The sequence below is a fragment of the Sus scrofa genome, chromosome 14, assembly GCF_054392235.1.
Source record: "Sus scrofa isolate SSC_HxYL_T2T_F1_AM1 chromosome 14, Sscrofa_HxYL_maternal_Yorkshire_Landrace_v2.0, whole genome shotgun sequence".
Taxonomy (NCBI): Eukaryota; Metazoa; Chordata; class Mammalia; order Artiodactyla; family Suidae; genus Sus; species Sus scrofa.
In genome coordinates, this window is record NC_139396.1 from 80,952,450 (window position 1) to 80,971,781 (window position 19,332).

At 49.6% G+C, this 19,332-nt stretch overlaps 1 protein-coding gene across 8 annotated transcripts in view; it reads right to left on the reverse strand.

Annotated features, from left to right (window-relative positions):
- DISC1 (DISC1 scaffold protein) overlaps positions 1-19,332 on the reverse strand; it is a 355,218-nt gene that overhangs the window by 298,719 nt on the left and 37,167 nt on the right. For all 8 annotated transcript variants that reach the window (XR_014827880.1, XR_014827884.1, XR_014827881.1 and 5 more), the window contains exon 2: positions 5,763-6,769. Coding sequence is in view for 2 of the 8 variants with exons in the window: in XM_084996868.1 (XP_084852994.1) it covers positions 5,763-6,769 (1,007 nt within the window). In the remaining 6 variants the exon portion in view is untranslated. The remainder of the gene's footprint in view (positions 1-5,762; positions 6,770-19,332) is intronic.

The following is a 19,332-nucleotide window of genomic DNA, read 5'->3' on the forward strand; positions in this document are numbered from 1 at the left end:
GGCGGGGGGAACGGCGAGAATGAGTCAGGATGGTGTCAGGTGTTTGGTCTGAGCCACTGGAGGACGGAGTTGCAAGAAAACTGTCTTAGTACTCACTGAACCAGCCAATAGCTATTGTTGTGTTGTTGTGCTGTGTTGTGGTGCTATGTTGTATTGTGTTGTGGCTACCCTCTACCTGACCTTGAGCAGCTGGAGGGCAAGATTTGCATCTGTGTAGAACATGGCAGCATTGACCCTTATCAGGTTCTCCACTGCCCTGGGCACACGGAAGGATTACACTTCCCTCCCCTCCCTATGCTGCTTAGCAGGGTGTGAGAGGACGGGACAGAGGTGGCTTGTGCACTGCAGCTCTCATAGGACCCCTGCCCCCCCCACTGCCCACCAGCATCTTCTTCCTCGTCTCAGTGACTGAGGTGGCCATAGGCTCAGAGGCTGAAGGCTGGGTTCCTGAGTGACTCTGTGGAGCAGGGCCCCCAGCCACCTCTGTGGAACATAACACAAGGCAGGAAACACTGGGGTTACATGAAGGGTCTTATATTGTACTTCTGCGTGTGACCCACCTATTCCAACCGATACAACCTCCAAAGCCAGGCACAAAGGTGTTGGACTATTAATAGCAGGCAGGTGTGTTCTGAGTGAGTGAAAGAATGAATGAGGAGTTCCCGTTGTGGTGCAGCGGAAGTGGATCCGACTAGTGTCCATGAGGACTCTGGTTTGATCCCTGCCCTCGCTCAGTGGGTGAAGGATCTAGCATTGCCAAGAGCTGTGGTGTAGGTCACAGACGAGGCTCAGATCCTAAGTTGCTATGGCTGTGGTGTAGGCCGGCAGCTGTAGCTCCGATTGGACCCCTAGCCTGGGAACTTCCACATGCTGTGGGTGTGGCCCTAAAAAGAAAAAAAAAACAAACAAAAAGAATGAATGATCGCATTGCCCCATTTGTCCTGGAGTTGGTCCACACTACCAGTGGATGGCTGGTTAGACCATTACACCCCCACAACCAAATGATGGGATGATTGGACACGGGAACTGAAGCAGAAGAACTACAGGAAAGAAGGTAAAGAAGAAGTCACTTCCAGCCAATGCCCACCTCACCTTATGCCTTCACCCACCTCCCCTAAGACCTTGAATTGGTGTCCTAGGATACAGCGGAATGTCCACCTTGGCTGGAAGCACAGCCACCAATGGGCCTGTCTTGTCCGGGGACACAACCCACGTGAGGCAGGCACTTTCTCTCCCTTTCCTCCCCTCTTCCCTCCTCTGCACCCCAGGTAGCATTTCCTTTCATCACATTTTCTCAGCCCCTGGCAGCGTCTATTTCTAAACACATGGTAGTTGTGTTCTGTAAAAGCACTGGAGGTGCTCAATTAGCAAACACCGGGCAACGGCTTCCAGGGGAATACTGGGTTAGGTCACGATATTTCTGTCAACTGATCAATACATAATCTTGTTTTATGTGTGTTTCAGTTTAAAGTTGCCTTATTTGGTATTTATTTCCACTTCCTTAACGTGGAACTCGTGGCCGACAGCACAACGACTCACACCTCTGAAGGAGGCTCATCTAACTATACGTGTTTTCTCCATAAGGCAAGTCGCAGCCTTCTTGCACTTAGGAGCACTAGACAAGCACTAAGCCCTGTGCTTGGGGGCTAGTTAAACAGTGACATCACCAAAAAAAAAATCCAAAAAAAAAAAAATGTGAAAAGCACAGCATGAAGTAGGTCATCAAAAGGACACTAGTTTACAGTCTGAGCTGAAACAAGACCTCAGCCTGGGGCATGCGTGTCAGGCGGTTCACATGTTTTGCCCCTTTGTGCACAACCACCAATGACTGGGAAAGCCCTCTGAGCAGTGACTCTGGGTTTCAATAAATTTTAGGGCAAAAACAAATTCCCCATAACAGAATCCGCGCATACGGAAGATGGGCAGTATTTTAAAAGGAGCTAAAACTCAAATTCCTGAGATTTTTGCATCTTTACTTAAGAATAAGGGAGAGAGGGTTGAGGAATTAGAAGATAATACCTAAAAGGCCCCAGAACGCTAGGAGTTCCTGTCGTGGTGCAGCGGAAACGAATCCAACTAGGGACCATGAGGTTGCGGGTTCGATCCCTGGCCTTGCTCAGTGGGTTAAGGATCTGGCGTTGCTGTGGCTGTGGCACAGGCCGGCAGCTGAACCTCTGATTAGACCCCTGGCCTGGGAACCTCCATGTTCAGCAGGTGTGGCCCTAAAAAGACCAAAATAAATAAATAAATAAATAAAAATAAAAGGCCCCGGAACTTTAGGATCCCAGTCTTTCAAGGGATCTTTTTGAAGATCTTGGCCCAACCCTCTCCCCCATCCTAAGGAGCCTCTTCAATAGCCCAAAGAAGCATTCTGGGGCCTTCACGAAAACACGATGGGAAAAGCAAGGCCTCCCCCAAGCGGACAACTCGTCACACACAACTCCACTGTCAGGAGCCTCTTTGTCCCGTTGAAGCAAAATCTGCCTTTCTGTAAGTCCTATGCCCTGGACAGTGCTCTTTCTGTCCTTCCCAGGTCCCTGAAAGAAGGTCATCCCTTGTCCATACAATAGATCTTCATATCATTGGAAAGGGCACCAGGTTGGTCCCTGTCCAGGTGCTGAATTACCACAAACAAAGGCACTCCAATTACACAGAAACTGTGTCCAGATCCTATCATTCAAGATACGATATGAGTTTAATCCAAACTGCGGGGAGATGAGTGAATTCTTTTTGTACTCAAATACTCTTATTATGAGCCATTTCTCTAATGATGAGAACTGGCAGCATGTTCTAGGTTTTTTGCTGGGTGCTGGAGCTGTACACAGACCGGCCCCTTTAATCTTCCAACAATCTAATGGGGTGGGGACTCTGGTTACCCTCACCTTCTAACAGCATCTTGAGGCCCAGCACAACGAAGCAGGCGACCTCAGGTCACACATCCAGGAAGGCAAAACGCTAGGCAGTCCCACCAGCCTGCCAGGGGTGCAAGTCCATGGGTGACCCTGCAGCAACCAAGACCCCACAGACTGACTCTTCAGTGGGTTGTGACCAATTATTTATTTTTAAAAGCTGCATGTGGGTAATAAAGGAGAAAAGAAGAGGTATTATCTAGGGTGGGTTTTCTTTCTTTTTAAAACCAAAAATCAAGAAACCCAAAAGGTGAGTCAAGGTGGTTTTCCACAGCCACCGTTCCCGGAATTCTAGCCCCCGGGCCCTCCAATGTCCTGGTGGCTCAGACACGGGCATGGTGAGCCCACGGCACAGCCAGGCCCCCAGAGAGCACCTCTGATCAGGGCTTCACAGACTCTAATTTATCAAAAGCCCTGAGTTCTCAGGAGGACACAATCTACATATAGGTAAGGGGAGTGAAAAGGAAGGAAAAAAAAAAAAAAATTCATGCTACCAAAACCCAGGGGGCAGAATTGTGGGCTGACTGCCATGACTCACCACCAGGCAAATCTCTGTTTGGTTATTGGGGTGGGGTCGGGAGCCAATCTTTATAACCACATTCTACGTCTGCTTGACTGGGGTCAAAACTCTGATTTGGGAATTGGAGAAATAGAGATATGGTGCCAAGATTTTTTTTTTTTTTTTTTGGCTTTTTGCCATTTCTTGGGCTGCTCCCGTGGCATATGGAGATTCCCAGGCTAGGGGTTGAACTGGAGCTGTAGCCACCAGCCTACGCCAGAGCCACAGCAACACGGGATCCGAGCCGCGTCTGCAACCTACACCACAGCTCACGGCAACGCCGGATCCTTAACCCACTGCGCAAGGGCAGGGATCGAACCTGCAACCTCATGGTTCCTAGTTGGATTCGTTAACCACTGCGCCACGACGGGAAATCCCCGCCAAGATTTTTTTTAAAGAATCTCAGAAATAACGTGTTGGAAATTGTCATTTAGAGTCCGAAAAGCATCATGGTACAAACCTCCACCTAGTGCCTGTATCCTTGTATGTGTGCCTCTCAGCCCCTCTCCTTAGGCCTCAGACAGACAACCACAGAAATCTGTCAATTAGATATCTATGGCCCATCTCTTTTTTTTCTTTCTTTGTTTTTTCATGGCCACACCTGCAGCATATGGAAGTTCCCAGGCTAAGGACTGAATGAGAGTGGCAGCTGCCAGCCTACACCACAGCCACACCAGATTTGAACCACATCTGTGACCTACACTACAGCTTGTGGCAACGCTGGATCCTTACCCCACTGAGCAAGGCCAAGAATCAAACTCACATCTTCATAGACACTATGTCAGGTCTTTGACCCACAGAGCCACAACAGAACTCCCTGTGGCCCATCTTAACAAGCTAAATTATTTCACTGAAAACAAACAGTAATCAAGCACCAGGCAGTAGGCCAGGCATCATGCATCCAAAAATATCTAAGAGGAGTTCCCGTCGTGGCTCAGCAGTTAATGAGCCCGACTAGTATCCAAGAGGATGCTGGTTCAATCCCTGGCCTCCCTCAGTGGGTTAAGAATCCGGCATTTCCATGAGCTGTGGTGTAGGTCACAGACACGGCTTAGATCCCACGTTGCTGTTGCTGTGGTGTAGGCCAGCAACTGTAGCTCCGATTCAATCCCTAGCCCAGGAAACTCCATATGCCATGAGTGAGGCCCTAAAAAGACAAAAAAAAAAAAAAAAAAAAAAAAAATCTGTGTCAAGCGTAGAACTTGGACCCACAAGCAAATGATTATTAATGTGATGAGCACTGAATGGGGCACATCCAAAGGGCTGAGGGACAGGATGGAAGGAGAGGGTCATCGGGGGTGGGGGGGGGTAGGAGAGGTCTCACACAGAAGTGGCTCTGCCACCTCCCTGGCTGATAAATCCCACAGCCAGGCTGAGACAGGGCAAAAGGGCCGGGGCCAAGAACATCGGATATGCAGTAGAGAGCAAAGAAGATCCACTGCTGGGAAGGAACATGAGCCTCACATTTTCACGTACTCCTACCAAATCCTAATGAGACTCGACTTCCCTGCTTACGCATGCATATCCCCACATGCACACGTGCACACATGCACACAGCCCAGATGGAAAACACAGTCTCTGAACAGGATGAGCCAATGGGTTGCCACAAAGCCTCTCTGCGCGGGTTTCTCTGGGGACTTCTCAGGGTAGAACAGCCCTGTCTACCCCCAGCTGTACCCCCTCAGATGAGTGGACAGCAAGTCATGATGCTGGAACTTGCTTCTATACCGCCTGTCCCAATTTCCAAAGCACTCACATTCCAGCTTGAGCCACAGAACAATCTTGTGTGATGTCAGCATCTCTAAATAAGGAAACTGAGGGCCTGAGAAGTTTAAGGACCAGAAACAAAATCAGTAGTCCCTGCTGCTGAGGATGCCATGAGCACTGCGCATGCAGAAGCAGCTCCAGATCGCCCCCAGTTTGGGGCATCATCATCTTTATATCCACACAGCGACTGACTCCACCTCCCCGGCTCCCTGTCCCCCTTCTCCTGTTTAAAACAGAGCAAGGCTGAGCTAACCCTGCATCACCCAGACCAGAAGCTGCAGAGGAGCCTGAAGCCAACAGAGAGCGAAGCGAGCATCTAAGGGACAGAGGATGAGAACGAGACCAGATTAGAGTTCCAACAGAAGGAAGAGAGATGCAAGTGTAGCAACATTTTTCCATGGCCAGTCACCACAGGGGCTTCCAGTGGGGACTGGGGCAACCCCAGAACCGCCGTTTCCTGCGCCCCCCCCCCAGCCCGGAACTCCTCAGTGAGACCATCCCAGCCCACAGGCTCGGGACACACCCACCTCCAGCCGCCTCCGCTGGCCCTGCAGGCAGTGCAGCAGCGCAGGCTCACAAGTGCGGAGCAGTGGGTCCCAGAAGTCAGCATCCTGAGGGTGGCTGCCCTCGGGTCTCGAGGGATCCAGGGAGCAGAAGGAGGCAGCGTCCATGTCCAGCAAAGGAAGCATCTCGCACTCCAGTCTGGGGCTGCCCCCCGCCATCTGGGCAGCATCTGCCAGGTCCTGAGGAGCCTTGAGGGGTGAGGCGGGAGAGAGAAGCTGAGGGTGTTCATGGGGCCCGTCCACACCAGCAGCCTTGGCCACTGTCTCCTCGGGGCTCTGATGAGAAGCCTCAGCCTCTCTGGGTGGCGGACAGCCTTCTGCTTCTCCACGTTCCCCGGCAGAGACCAGGGAGAGGCGAATGAAGCTGAAGTTGGAGGTGAAGACATCCTGAGAGCCAGGAGGGGTGGGGTCGACCTTGGGGCCACTTCCGAGGCTGCAGTTGGTGCCACTTCCCTCCTCTGGGGATAGAGAGCCTCTGGCCCAGGTGTCCAGGGCTCCTTTCCCACAGGCTGCTTCCCGACTCGGGCTCGGAGCCTCCCAACTGTCCATGGATGGTGGCGCCCCCTGGCATATGTTGTCCCCGGAGCCACACGACCTAGTCAGCCTGCTGGGCAGGGCGCGGCCACCTCTGGGCTGAATCCCTGAGAGACCCAGGGTTCCTCTCCCTGTTGTCAGAGCCAGGCCTCGGGGGCCCGTGGAGGTCCAAGCAGAGGCTGCTGTGCTCCAGGGAATGAGGGTCCCGGTCGAGGGACCCTGCCCCTGGCCTCCAGGGTCACGGCCACATGGTCCTGTCCTGGGTTCAGAGTGCTGGGTCTCCTCACTGCATGCCCCTCCCTGGGCCCGGAGCAGACTGCCCACTGCTGGCGAGAAGAACCCGATCCGGGGCCCAGCTGCACTTCTCATGTAGCCTGGCCTCCGTGCCAGCCGCCTCCTCCGAAAAGACGCTGCAGGTGGTGAGCCATCTTGGCGGCCTGGGAGGAAAGAGGACACGCACCATCAGCACACACATCTCCCCAGCTCAGCTGCAGCTGCATTTGGAGAACGTCCCCGGGTTGGGGGCAACCCTCAGTGCATCTGCCAAAGAGATGCTGGTGCAATGGCCATGGGGCCAAGCTGCTACCCAAACCCTGATGATCCCTGGGAAGCGTCTGCCTGGGATGTGTAGAAACTGCACAGCATCCCAACCCCTCTATTTCCAGAGCAGCCAGCACTGCTGTGAGTTATACTGACAAGACTGCAAGCGCCTCAGAGACCCAACTACGGCAGCGCATTCTGAGCCTCCAGCATCTTGCCTGTTGCTCTTTTAGGCACACAGAGCTTTCCCCCTGGAGCGGCATGGAAAGCAAGCACTCTGAAGCCAAACACCAGCACACTCCCAAAAATGAGAGCCAACCACCAATCTGACCACTCTTTGAACACTGTGTGCATTTTCATTAGCTGTGCTCTCCGTGTCCTGTCTGACTGTGGACTGTGGGCAGCTGGCGGTCACACAATCTATGCCCATGGATTCATCTCACAGTGAATTACAGGGGGTCCTGCTTGTTGTTATCTCCAAACCAGGAGCTGTGTTCCCCTCCCAGCTATGCAAGAGGAATTTAAGCAATTAAAAACGCTGATACAACTCAGAGGCCTGATGCAACAGCAGTTGAGAGTGTAGGCTCTGGCACCTCTTCAACTGGTTGCAATCTGGCTGTGCCGCTGCTGACTGTGTGACTTTCCACAAGTTACTTAGCCTCTCTGTGCTTCAGTCTGCTTATCAGTAAAATGGAGAGATGAACAGTGCCTCTCTCCTAGCAAGGTTATGAGCATTAAGCTAAATGAGTTACTATAGGTAGACAGCTAAGAACAGTGCCTGGCACTCATAATAAGGGTGATCGAGGAGTTCCCACTGTGGCTCAGTGGTTAACAAATCCGACTAGGAACCATGAGATTTCATGTTCGATCCCTGGCCTTGCTCAGTGGGTTAAGGATCTGGCGTTGCCGTGAGCTGTGGTGTAGGTCGCAGACGAGGCTCAGGTCCTGCAATGCTGTGGCTCTGGCATAGGCTGGTGGCTACAGCTCTGATTGGACCCCTAGCATGGGAACCTCCATATGCCATGGATGTGGCCCTAGAAAAGACAAAAAGACAAAAAAAAAAAGAAAGGAAGAAAGAAAGAAAGAAAAAAGGTGATCAAAGTGTCAGTCACTATCTTTATATTTTATAGGACCTCCTTACTCAAGATGTCCTCAGGAGTAAGGAGGTCCTATAAAATGAGGGTCCTCATCAACGTTAATTTCATTTGCTTCCTAAAGTCATATGAATGAACCAGACCAGAAATTATAACTTTCCCTTTATAGCTAAGGAAATTGAGGCCCATAGAAATTGAATTAAAACACCTGCAAGTGTCAAGTGACCAGGGCCAAGGTCTTCTGACCTCCAGCCCTCGAGTTTCCATCACCCTAGGGCCCCCACACCTGGAAGCACATGGGATGGAAGGCAACAAAGGCAAGAGCAGACAGCATGAAACACAGTTGTACAGACACGGAAGCCTGTGGAAAGAAGTGGAGCACAGTTCCCTGCCAGGTCCACACACCTTGCCCTGCCTCTCAGACACAGACCATCCCAGGATCTTTGTTGTGGTAAACAGAAAATGCTAGGCATCTAGGCTCCCACTGTGTGTGATCGTGCCCTTCATTTATGATGTTTGATAAATGGTAAATAAATGAATGGATGCCCAGTTACATGGAGGGACAGGAGATAGATGGATAGACAAATGCATGGAGGGAGGGAGGGAGGAATAGATGAAGGAAGGAAAATATGGATGGAGGGAGGGATGGAAGATGGATGGAGGAGGGATGGATAGAAGGAGGGATGGACGGATGGAGGGAGGGAAGAAAGGATGGATGGAGGGAGAGAGGGAGGGATGGAGGGAGGGAGGGGTGGACAGATGGAGGGAAGGGTGGATAGATGGAGGGAGGGAGGGGATGCAGAGATAGAGGGATGGAGGGAGGGAGGGATGGATGAACTGAGGCCCATCTGATCCCAAAACAGATGCTCTTTCTATATCCTTTGCCTCCGAGTATACCTCTTAGGATGACAACTTGAAAGGACAAGAAATCTTGAAAAAATATTTCTTTTTTCAATGCAAAGTGGAAATCAGTTCTTTTCTACTAAAAAGAACATGATGAAAATGTATAGAAAATGTACAGAAAGAATCATTAATAGCCCAAACTGGACCACTCATTAGGATGGCCACTATTAAACACGCTCAGAGAAAGCAACAAGTGTTAAGGAGCATGTGGAAAAGTTGAAATCAGTGTGCACTATAGGTGTAAATGTAAAATGGTACAGCCAAAAAAAGTAAGAGAGCTCCTCAGAAAATTAAAAAAAAGAATGACTACATGGTCCAGCAATTCCAATTCTTGGTATACACCCAGAAGAACTGGAATCAGGATCTCAGAGATATTTGTACACCTGTCTTCATGGCAGCATTACCCACCACAGCCAAAGGCAGCGGCAATCCAAGTGTCCCCAACAAATGGATGGATAGAACATGGTCCAGCCACACCATGGGAAATTATTCAGCCTTAGGAAGGAAGGAGATTCTGACACTGGCCACAACACAGATGAACCTCAACCTTGAGGACAGGATGCTAAGTGAAACGCGCCAGTCACAAAAGGACAAATGTTGTTTGGTTCCACTTACATGAGGTATCTAGAGGAGTCAAATTAATAGAGACAGAAAGTAGAAAGGTGGTCACCAGGGGCTGGAGGCAGGCAGGGGGTTGGACACGGGTGAGGGGAGTTGGTGTTCAGTGGGGACAGAGCTTCAACTCCGGAAGATGAAAAAGTTTCTGGGGGTGGATGGCGGTGATGGAGGCACAGCAATGGAAGTGTACTTAAGCCAATGAACTGCACACGCACAAATGCTCAAGAGGGTAATTCTATGTTATCTGTATTTTACCACAATAAAATGTAAAAAATTGGGGCATTCCCTTTGTGGCTCAGCGGTTAACAAACCTAAGATCCACAAGGATAGGGGTTCAATCCCTGGCCTCGCTCAGTGGGTTAAGGATCTGGTATTACCATGAGCTGTGGTGTAGGCTGCTCAGATCCTGCGTTGCTGTGGCTCTGGAGCCGGCCGGCAGCTGCGGCTCCAATTCAACCCCTAGCCTGGGACCTTCCATATGCCATGGGGGCAGCCCTAAAAAAAAAATAAAATGAAATAGAAAAAATTTAAATAGACCAAATTTGGTCACCATACTCTCTGGCCCCAAGGAGATGCATCCTTTCCCTCAGGGATTTCGCCATCTGAGGCTGTCTCCTGCTTGTTAGGGTCCTGGCCACCAAGGAGCAGTCAGCATAGGGATGTGGGAGCTCAAAATGGGGCAGGGTGAGGCCAAGAAGAAGGACTAATTCTCTTGTGCTTGAAAACTGACAAAAAAGGGTTTAAAGAAGTAGAGAGAACACTGAATTCTGGCTTTAATTACCAAAGGAAAACAATCCATCTATTTCATATCTTAAGAACGAAGTCTTGTGAAATCTATCTTGTCTTTTGACTTTAAAACTCTTTTAATTAAATTTTTTTTCAGCTGCACCTATGGCATATGGAAGTTCCCAAGCTAGAGTCAAATCAGAGCTGCAGCTGCCAGCCTACAACACAGCCACAGCTACACCTACACCAAACCCAAGCTGCATCTGCGACCTACACAACAGCTCATGGCAATGCTGGATCCTTAACCCACTGAGGGAGGCCAGAGATAGAACCAGCACCCTCACAGAGACAACATCAGATCCTTAACCCACTGAGCCACAATGGGAACTCCTTCTCTAACTAATTAGTCTTGTTTTGCTTTTTAGAGGTACACCTTCGGCATATGGAATTTCCCAGGCTAGGGGTCAAACTGGAGTTACAGCTACTGCTTACACTACAGCAACTTGGGATCCAAGCCACATCTGTGACCTACACCACAGCTCATGGCAACACCGGATCCTTAACCCGCTGAGCGAGGCCAGGGATGGAACCCACATCCTCATGGCTCCTGGTAGGTTCGTTAACCTCTGAGTCCTGAAGGGAATGCCCTAACTAATTTTTTTAATGCAAGTTCAATCACCCAAATAACCCTTCTGAAGTTAAAAGAGCAATGCTAAGAGGGAAATCATTTTTTTGAAATTCCATTTCTTTTCAAATACCTGCAGGCCCTTGGGTCCTTTCTCGAAGCCACTAGACCAGGGATCTAGACTCTCTCCAAATGCCTGGTCCAGTTGCTGGGCCAAGCAGTTCCCCAGGGGATCCCATGTTCCTGGGCTTCTGGTCAGATGCAGTCAGCCCACAGGGTTCACCAAATAAGAAGGTGAGAGGCAGGGGTCAGGAATGCGGGCGGCGCAGTGCCCACATGCACCTGGGCACCCAGACATCCCTCGCCCAGCGTGGGCCTTCCCCGAAGGTGGCCCCAGAAGCAGAGGCTGTCACGCAGCATACATTCTAACCCTCCTAGCCCTCCAAAGATGGCAGATCTGGAGGGCAGATCTGGAATGAACTAGAAGGATTCGAAGAAACCCATATGGGCCACTGAGCTGCTCTGAAACCTCTAGGAAAAGCCTCCAGTTCCCCATAACCAAAGCCCCCTTTTTTCACTATATTTTTTGGCAGCACCAGTGGCATGCAGAAGTTCCCAGGCCAGAGATCGAACCCAAGCCACAGCAGTGACCCAAGCCACTGCAGTAACAACGTTGAATCCTCAACCCCTAGGCCACCAGGGAATTCCCTTTTTTATTTCTTGAGGAAGCTTATGACGTCCCTCTGACCAGGAACCAATTTTTACTTATACATCCTGCCAGAAAGCCTACCTATGAGATTCGTTCAAAACCCAAGGCCTGCCTCCATACCCTGCATTTAGGGAAGGGTTATGCTGCATTGAGACTTTGGAGAGAAAGCTTCCTTCCTGACGCCTCACTGGGAGCAGAGGTTCAAGTGCACAGGAAAGTCTTTTTTTTTTTTTTTTTTTTTTTTTTTGTCTTTTTGCCTTTTCTTGAGCCACTCCCTCGGCATATGGAGATTCCTAGGCTAGGGGTCGAATCGGAGCTGTAGCTGCCGGCCTATACCACAGACACAGCAACGCAGGATCCGAGCCACGTCTGTGACCCACACCACAGCTCATGGCAATGCCGGATCCTCAACCCACTAAGCGTAGCCAGGGATCGAACCCGCAATCTCATGGTTCCTAGTTGGATTTGTTAACCACTGCGCTACAACAGGAACTCCAGGAAAGTCTATCATGACCCAAAGTGCTAGCCTGAAAACCAATTGTGCCCTCTGTTCTGTAGAAACCCAGAGATGGCTCCACTCTGCCCATCTGGACCCAGAACGGAATGGCTGAGGTGGGAAACAGAGCCTCACACATGCCTCTCCATCTCCTGCAGCCACATGCTCTGTAGTAGATTCTAGGGAGGGGAGCACAGGCTTCTTACTTCCTTTCCATCACACAGACCTCCTGGCTCCTGTTTCTGGAAGATCCCCGTTACGACCCCGCTCCAGTCCAGGGAGCTCCGAGACTGAAAGACAGGAGCTTCAGGAGTTCTTGTTGTGGCTCAGCCAAAACGAAACTGACTGATATCCGTGAGGATGTGGGTTCAATCCCTGGCCTCATTCAGTGGGTTAAGAATCCTGCATTGCCGTGAGCTGTGGTGTAGGTCGCAGAGGTGGCTCGGATCCCGCGTGGCTGTGGCTGCGGTGTAGGCCGGTGGCTACAGCTCTGATTGGACCCCTAGCCTGGGAACCTCCATATATCACAGGTGCAGCCCTAAAAAGCAAAACAAAAAGGGGGGGGGAGTTTCATCAAGACCCAGACATCAAAAGGCTTCCATATACAGTCCAGATTAGGTACCCAGGAGCATCTGCTTATGTAATGGATGGGGAAAATCGGAGAAAGCCAGTGGGAACCAGTCAGGAAAAAGTCAGCGGGAACCAGTCAGGTCAGTGAGCATCCTGCCTGCCCCACCTCTAATGCTCTCTCTTCATCCACCCAAATCCTCCCCATCCTTCAGCTTCCAACTCCCTTGCCCAACAGCTTCTTCGTCCAGATCATCCCCCTCACAAGCCTTTGCCAAGAGTCCACACCACTCCTCACCACATTTATTCACAGCCAGTGTTGTTGGCTGTCTTTTTTTTTTTTTTTTTTTTTTTTTTTTTTGCCATTTCTTGGGCCGCTGCCGCGGCATATGGAGGTTCCCAGGCTAGGGGTCGAATGGGAGCCGTAGCCACCGGCCCACGCCAGAGTCACAGCAACTCGGGATCCGAGCCACATCTGCGACCTACACCACAGCTCATGGCAACGCCAGATCCTCAACCCACTGAGCAAGGCCAGGGATCGAACCCGAAACCTCATGGTTCCTAGTCGGATTCCTTAACCACTGAGCCATGACGGGAACTCCAAGTCTTCTTTGATGTATATAAATTGTTTCCAACTTACACTACATATAAGCTTTCTGAGGGCTTTATAATCTCCCCTCCACCACCAGAATCCTAGTATACAGAGAGAGCATCAGTATACACTGGCCAGATCATATTCATTTTTGAATAAGAAACCTAAAATATGCAATTTTTTTGGCCTCGCCCACGGCATGCAGAAGTTCCCAGGCCAGGGATTGAATTCACACCACAGCAGCAACGCAAGCACCAAGTCCTTAACCCACTATTCCACCAGGGAACTCCTAAATTATGCAATTTAAGGAAACATGATTCTCATGAATTAACTCAGAAGACTTTAAATCCAAGGCCCAAGTTAATATCTACACCACAGGCTCCTGTGGGCTTGGGCAAGTCACTCAGGAAACCCAAGACCCCATGGGAAAGGCACGTCTGTCTCCTGAAGGGGAAATACAGGGACTCGGAGGCTGCTGCAAAGGACGCATAGAATAGTTAGAGAAAAACAAGCACATAACCTGGTTATAAATGCACTGTGGAAACATAAATGAATATATTCATTTCACGGAAGGAATTTTAATCCTATTTGTCATGGTCGGGGCAGAGACTTTTACAAAACGTTCAGGTTAACCAAAGGTTCTGAATCAGAAAGAAGCCACAGATCCCTGTGAATTAACTTGTTTTCCAAGACCCAGAGTCCCATCACACACCCTGAGCACATGCACCCTCCTGAGCACAGGGCCTCCTTCTGGGATCGCTCACAGAGCACCTGGGGGTTTGGAAGTGCCTTCAGGTCATTGTTATAAGCATCTCGTAACAAGACAAGTGCTGATGCGGAATGAATCCAGTTTTACTGCGTTTCCGCTTTAACTGTGCCTTCCACTCCCTTAAAGCCAGTCCTCAGGGGAGTTACCGCTGTGGCACAGTGGTTTAAGAATCCGACTTCAGCAGCTCAAGTCACTGTGGAGGTGCAGGTCCATCCCTGGCCCAGCGCAGTGGATTAAAGGATCTTGCGTTGCTGCAGCTGCCACTCAGATTCAATCCCTGGCGCATGAACTGCCATGTGTCATGGGAACAGCCCCCCCAAAAATGGGGGTGACCAGGGAAGCTATATGGGATTCCTGGAGGAGTTGGGTGAGGGCCCCCCAGTCACACCACCTCAGCCACTGTGTCCCCCCACTCACTGTCACCACCATCCCTGGCTTAGCTCTGCAGCTGAACACTGAGACTACGGATCAGAGGTTCTCAAACAAGGCAGCACCTCAGAGTCACTTTTAAACATCACCATGTAAAAATTCCAAAGTCCAGGCCATCCCCCTGGGCTGATGACATCACACAGTTGGAGAGGGGGACTCGGGCCTGGGTTCTCCGGACGATCCCAGGTGACTGCAATGGGCAGCCAGGGCTGGGAGCCTCCATTCTGGGGAGGAGTCCTCTGCAACCTCCCAGCACACCTGGAATCCAAGCCCAGCACGAACTTCACATTCACTGTGAACTTCACATTCACAGGCACTGCAGACCCTGTTTCTTGGCAGAATCTTCCTCTCCCCCAACCTCTTCTGTTTCTTGACATGTGACTGGAGCTGCTGCCCTCTACATGAGGACCAAGTGTGGCCTGCGTTTAAGATGTGTCCCCATACATCTGTTCTAAATCTTCTCCTCACATCAGGCTTCCGCTTTCGATCAGACACGGAGAGTCCTGCAACCCACAACATGAGCAGGCAGGGCCACGAGGCAGGCGGCAGGCAGCTGCCGTGCACCATCTCACTTCCCCAATCTGCAGGAGGAGAACCAGGTCCACAGCAGCTTAACATTCAGCCCACCTTGGTGTGAAAGAGTCAAAACCCACAGGTGCAACAGGCAGTGTGGGATCCTGGATTGGGTCCGGGAACAATGAAAGGATACTGGTGGAAAACTGGTGACACTGGAATAACATCTGAAGTTCAGTTCATTGCACCCATGTCAATTTTTTAGTTTTAATGACCATACCATGATTTTATATACATATATGTGGCTGTTAGCACTGAGGAAGCTGGCTGAAGGGAACTCTATTGTCTTTGCAACTTTTCTGTACATGCATAAATATTTCAAAATAAAAAGCATATGTATTTTTTGGTCCTTTTTTCTTTTTAGGGCTGCACCCAAGGCATATGGAGGTTCCCAGGCTAGGGGTCTAATAGGAGCTATTGCTGCTGGCCTATACCACAGCCACAACAACGCCAGATCCGAGCCGCGTCTGCAACCTACACCACAGCTCACAGTACCGCTGGATAACCAACCCACTGATCAAGGCCAGGGATCGAACCCGCAACCTCATGGTTCCTAGTCAGATTCATTTCCGCTGCACCACGATGGGAACTCCTAAAAAGCATATTTAAAAAGCATGTACATGCATCCACGCACAGGATTTATGGATCCACATTTTGCAGCAGGAAAGGGTATGCATTCTGAGGACTATTACCTGCGTTTAAAGTTGAACTGTCACTCCTGCGTGAGTGCTGTTGAGTTACCTGCCTTTGCTGCTTTCCTTTCCTGGTCTGGAACAGGGGACGCTACCTCATGGCACTGCCGTGAGGATAGAGAACATTACGGCTTCCACTGCTCTCTACCATGCCTGGCACAGAGTAACCAGTCAAAACCTATTTTCATTGGCAATTCAGGAAGGGAGAAAGACACGGATATCATCCTGAAGCCAAGGCACCTGGACGAGGCCACCTGGAGGCAGAGTTCAAGGCAAAGATAAACCAGTGCAGCCGCAGCTCTGTCTGTAACTTGTTTTCTGTACGAGGGGACCAACAGCAAGACACACACACACACACACACACACACACACACACACACACACACACACACGTCATCCAGCACCGTGTGTCTGGATACTCAACCCACACTCTCCTGTCGGCCAATACCTGCCCAACTCTCTGATCCAATTTCCTGTGTTCTGTTTTCTTTTTACCCCTGCGTCTCCCTCCTCCAGTAGAAACAGGTAGTTTAGGAATTTAGCGGCGAGAGATTCCTAAACCACCTGAAAGGACTTGCTCAGAAATCACTAGCAGCCTCTCTCCATGGTGCTATTAATTCTCATAAATGATTGTCTTTTTCTTTGCATGTAAAGTGCTATTCAAAAATCTGAGCACCATCTGAACCCCCTCAAGAGTGATGTTAGCTACAGATGGGTGTCTCTAATGAATTTTTTAACTGCTGCCCTAATAAAATATGGATGAGCCAGAAGGAACCCTCTCTGTAGCTGTTATTTCAAAACAACTAAACAACTTAAGTTTCTGCTCTTATTTTTGCAGAAAAGAGCGGCAAGCTCTCGCATCCACCCTAACAAAAGAGAGCTTTGCTCAGGCTAGTCCATCTGTAAAGTTCACAGTTACCTTTTTAATGCTGTTATTTTATGCACAGGCTTATTTTCATGGCTTTCTAAATGCCCTGCTTTGCGTGCCAAATTTGAGACGTGTTTATTAAAAAATGATCTTAAGTTGTCAGCACTTCACACATAAGTAGGACCCCAGGGACTAGACGGTCTCTCAAGAAAGTCCCCACTTTGCACTAATTTTTTATAATACTCAGAATTTAAGCCCACATCAAAGGTTTGTGCCACTTTCAACGCCTGACCTTAAAAATGATACAATTATCACATGGTGAATGTCTGCTCTACAAATTCAGTATTTTTTTTCCACCTTCCAGTATTGAAACCTGGTAACTGGAGTGAAGGAATAAGAAGGAAACCAGCATTAAGTGATTCCTATGTTATAAAGATGTGGGCTCCAAGCCGCTGTGACCATGGGGATGGGTGCTGAAGGTGACCTGTCCCTTAACTGGGGCTCGGAGGTAAGGAAACATTTTGCAATAGAGTAAGATTCTCTCTTGTCCACCCTTAAGGATTCTTTCATGAAATTTTTCCAGTCTCTCATCATACTGAGATGCCATATACAGCACCCAAGTTTTAAAAGGCCATCTCAACATCCAGAAAGCATGGATCTTTCCCATGGATTCCAACACCATTTGCGTTTGGAGTTTATGCTAAGTAGGCAGGGGTTAACCTTCTCACCGCTTACAAAGAAATGGTGTGTTGACAAAGTCATACTTTCTGGAAGATTACAGGGGGCGATCACTTAGGATGTTTAAGAAAGCAAACTGTTTTCAAGTACGCATTTATATTCACACAGCGCACACTAATTATTCGGAATTCCTGTCTCTTCTTGCCTTCATCGTGCCTCTTCACTCTGGAATCAACTTGAACAAAGCAATACATTTGACTGGTAAGAGTAAGTCTCCGTGGAGGCTCTGATGCTTAAAAATCTGAAGTGTGCTTTGATTTTATCAATATGTTTCCACACTATGCCGAGCAACCAAACATCCTCACTAAGCTCCTTTTGAAGCTTTTGTTCCCAAAGTGGCATATTTTATGAATTGTTTTGTAATGAAGATGAGATGCTAGTGTCTCCGTCAGCCGCTACTATCCCGTGGGTGTCACAGAAACCCTCAGATCAGGGCCATCTGCCAGAGGAGGCAGAGGCCAGCGGTGCCAGCTGCTCCACTGAGGGCTGGAATTCAGAATAGGGTGATGACACACTTATTTTGCAGTGGGCTCAGGCCAGCACCGCGCTCAGTCACAGGGGAAACCGATAGGGATGGAGCAGCGTAGTCACACGGGTGGTTGTGACATCCCAGGAGGGGACCACAAATAGAGAGGGAAACCTAAGGAAGTTTGGGAGACCCCTGAGGGTTAACGATCATGCAAAAAAGCAACAGAACACTGTGGAACAAAGCGGGCTTCCTTAACTATAAAACCATAGGAGTTCCCATCGTGGCTCAGTGGTTAACGAATCCGACTAGGAACCGTGAGGTTGTGGGTTCGATCCCTGGCCTTGCTCAGTGTAAGGATCTGGCGTTGCCATGAGCTGTGGTGTAGGTCGCAGACGCGGCTCAGATCCCACGTTGCTGTGGCTGTGGTGTAGGCTGGCAGCTACAGCTCCGATTCAACCCCTAGCCTGGGAACCTCCATATGCCTCGGAAGCGGCCCTAGAAAAGGCAAAAAGACAAAAACAAAAAAACAAAAAAAAAAAACTATAAAACCATAAATAAAAGCAAGAGATATGCCCCCCCCCATCACTAAGTTAAAAAATAAAGTGAGCCCTCAGAGTTCCCGTCGTGGCTCAGCAGAAACGAATCCAAATAGTATCCATGAGGATGCAGGTTCGATCCCTGGCCTCACTCAGTGGGGCACTGCCGTGAACTGTGCTGTAGGTCACAGACATGGCTCGGATTCCCGTGTTGCTGTGGCTGTGGTGTAGGCTGGCGGCTACAGCTCTGATTCGACCCCTAGCCTGGGAACTTCCATAGGTCACAGGTGCAGCCCTTAAAAGCAAAAAATTTTTTTTAAAAATTTTTTAAATAAAGTGAGGCCTGCATTCAAGTTCAGCCAGATAATGATCCTTAGGACCAAGGACAGGAATTTAAGGGAAAGATGACCTTCCAAAGTAGGAGACCCTCATTATACAGAAACCTGAGATGATTCAATGTATTTTATAGCATCCGTTACCACCCTTCTGCTGATTTGAATAAGCACCATGTCAGTCCTAGTTTGACCTCAAAGGGTCAAATACTCTCTTACCCAATACAAAGGAGGAACTAGTGATGTAAGCCTGATGTCTACCTGAAGAATGGAAAAGAAAGTGGTCTCTCCCCTTCCCCACTTTCCTTGGGTTATAAAACTGTAGCCCACCTAATCCTCGAGGCAGAGCTGCCTCACCTGCCCACTTGCATCTCTCACAATCGCCCTATCTTAATAAATCTATTTCTTGCCTATCACTTTGTCTCTCGCTGAATTCCTTCCATACTGAGGCACAAAGAACCTGAGTCTCAGTAAGTCCAGACACCAGGTCAGTGATTCTAATTTAAAAAACCGTGGGTTTGGAGTTCCTGTTGTGGCTCAGCAGTAACGAACCCGACTAGTATCCATGAGGACGCAGGTTCAATCCCTGGCCTCCCTCAGTGGGTTAAGGATCTAGCATTGCCCTGAGCTACGGTGTAGGTTGCAGACGCAGATCTGGTGTTGCTGTGGCCATGACATAGGCTGGGAGCTGCTGCTCCAGTTCAACCCCTTCCATGTGCCGCAG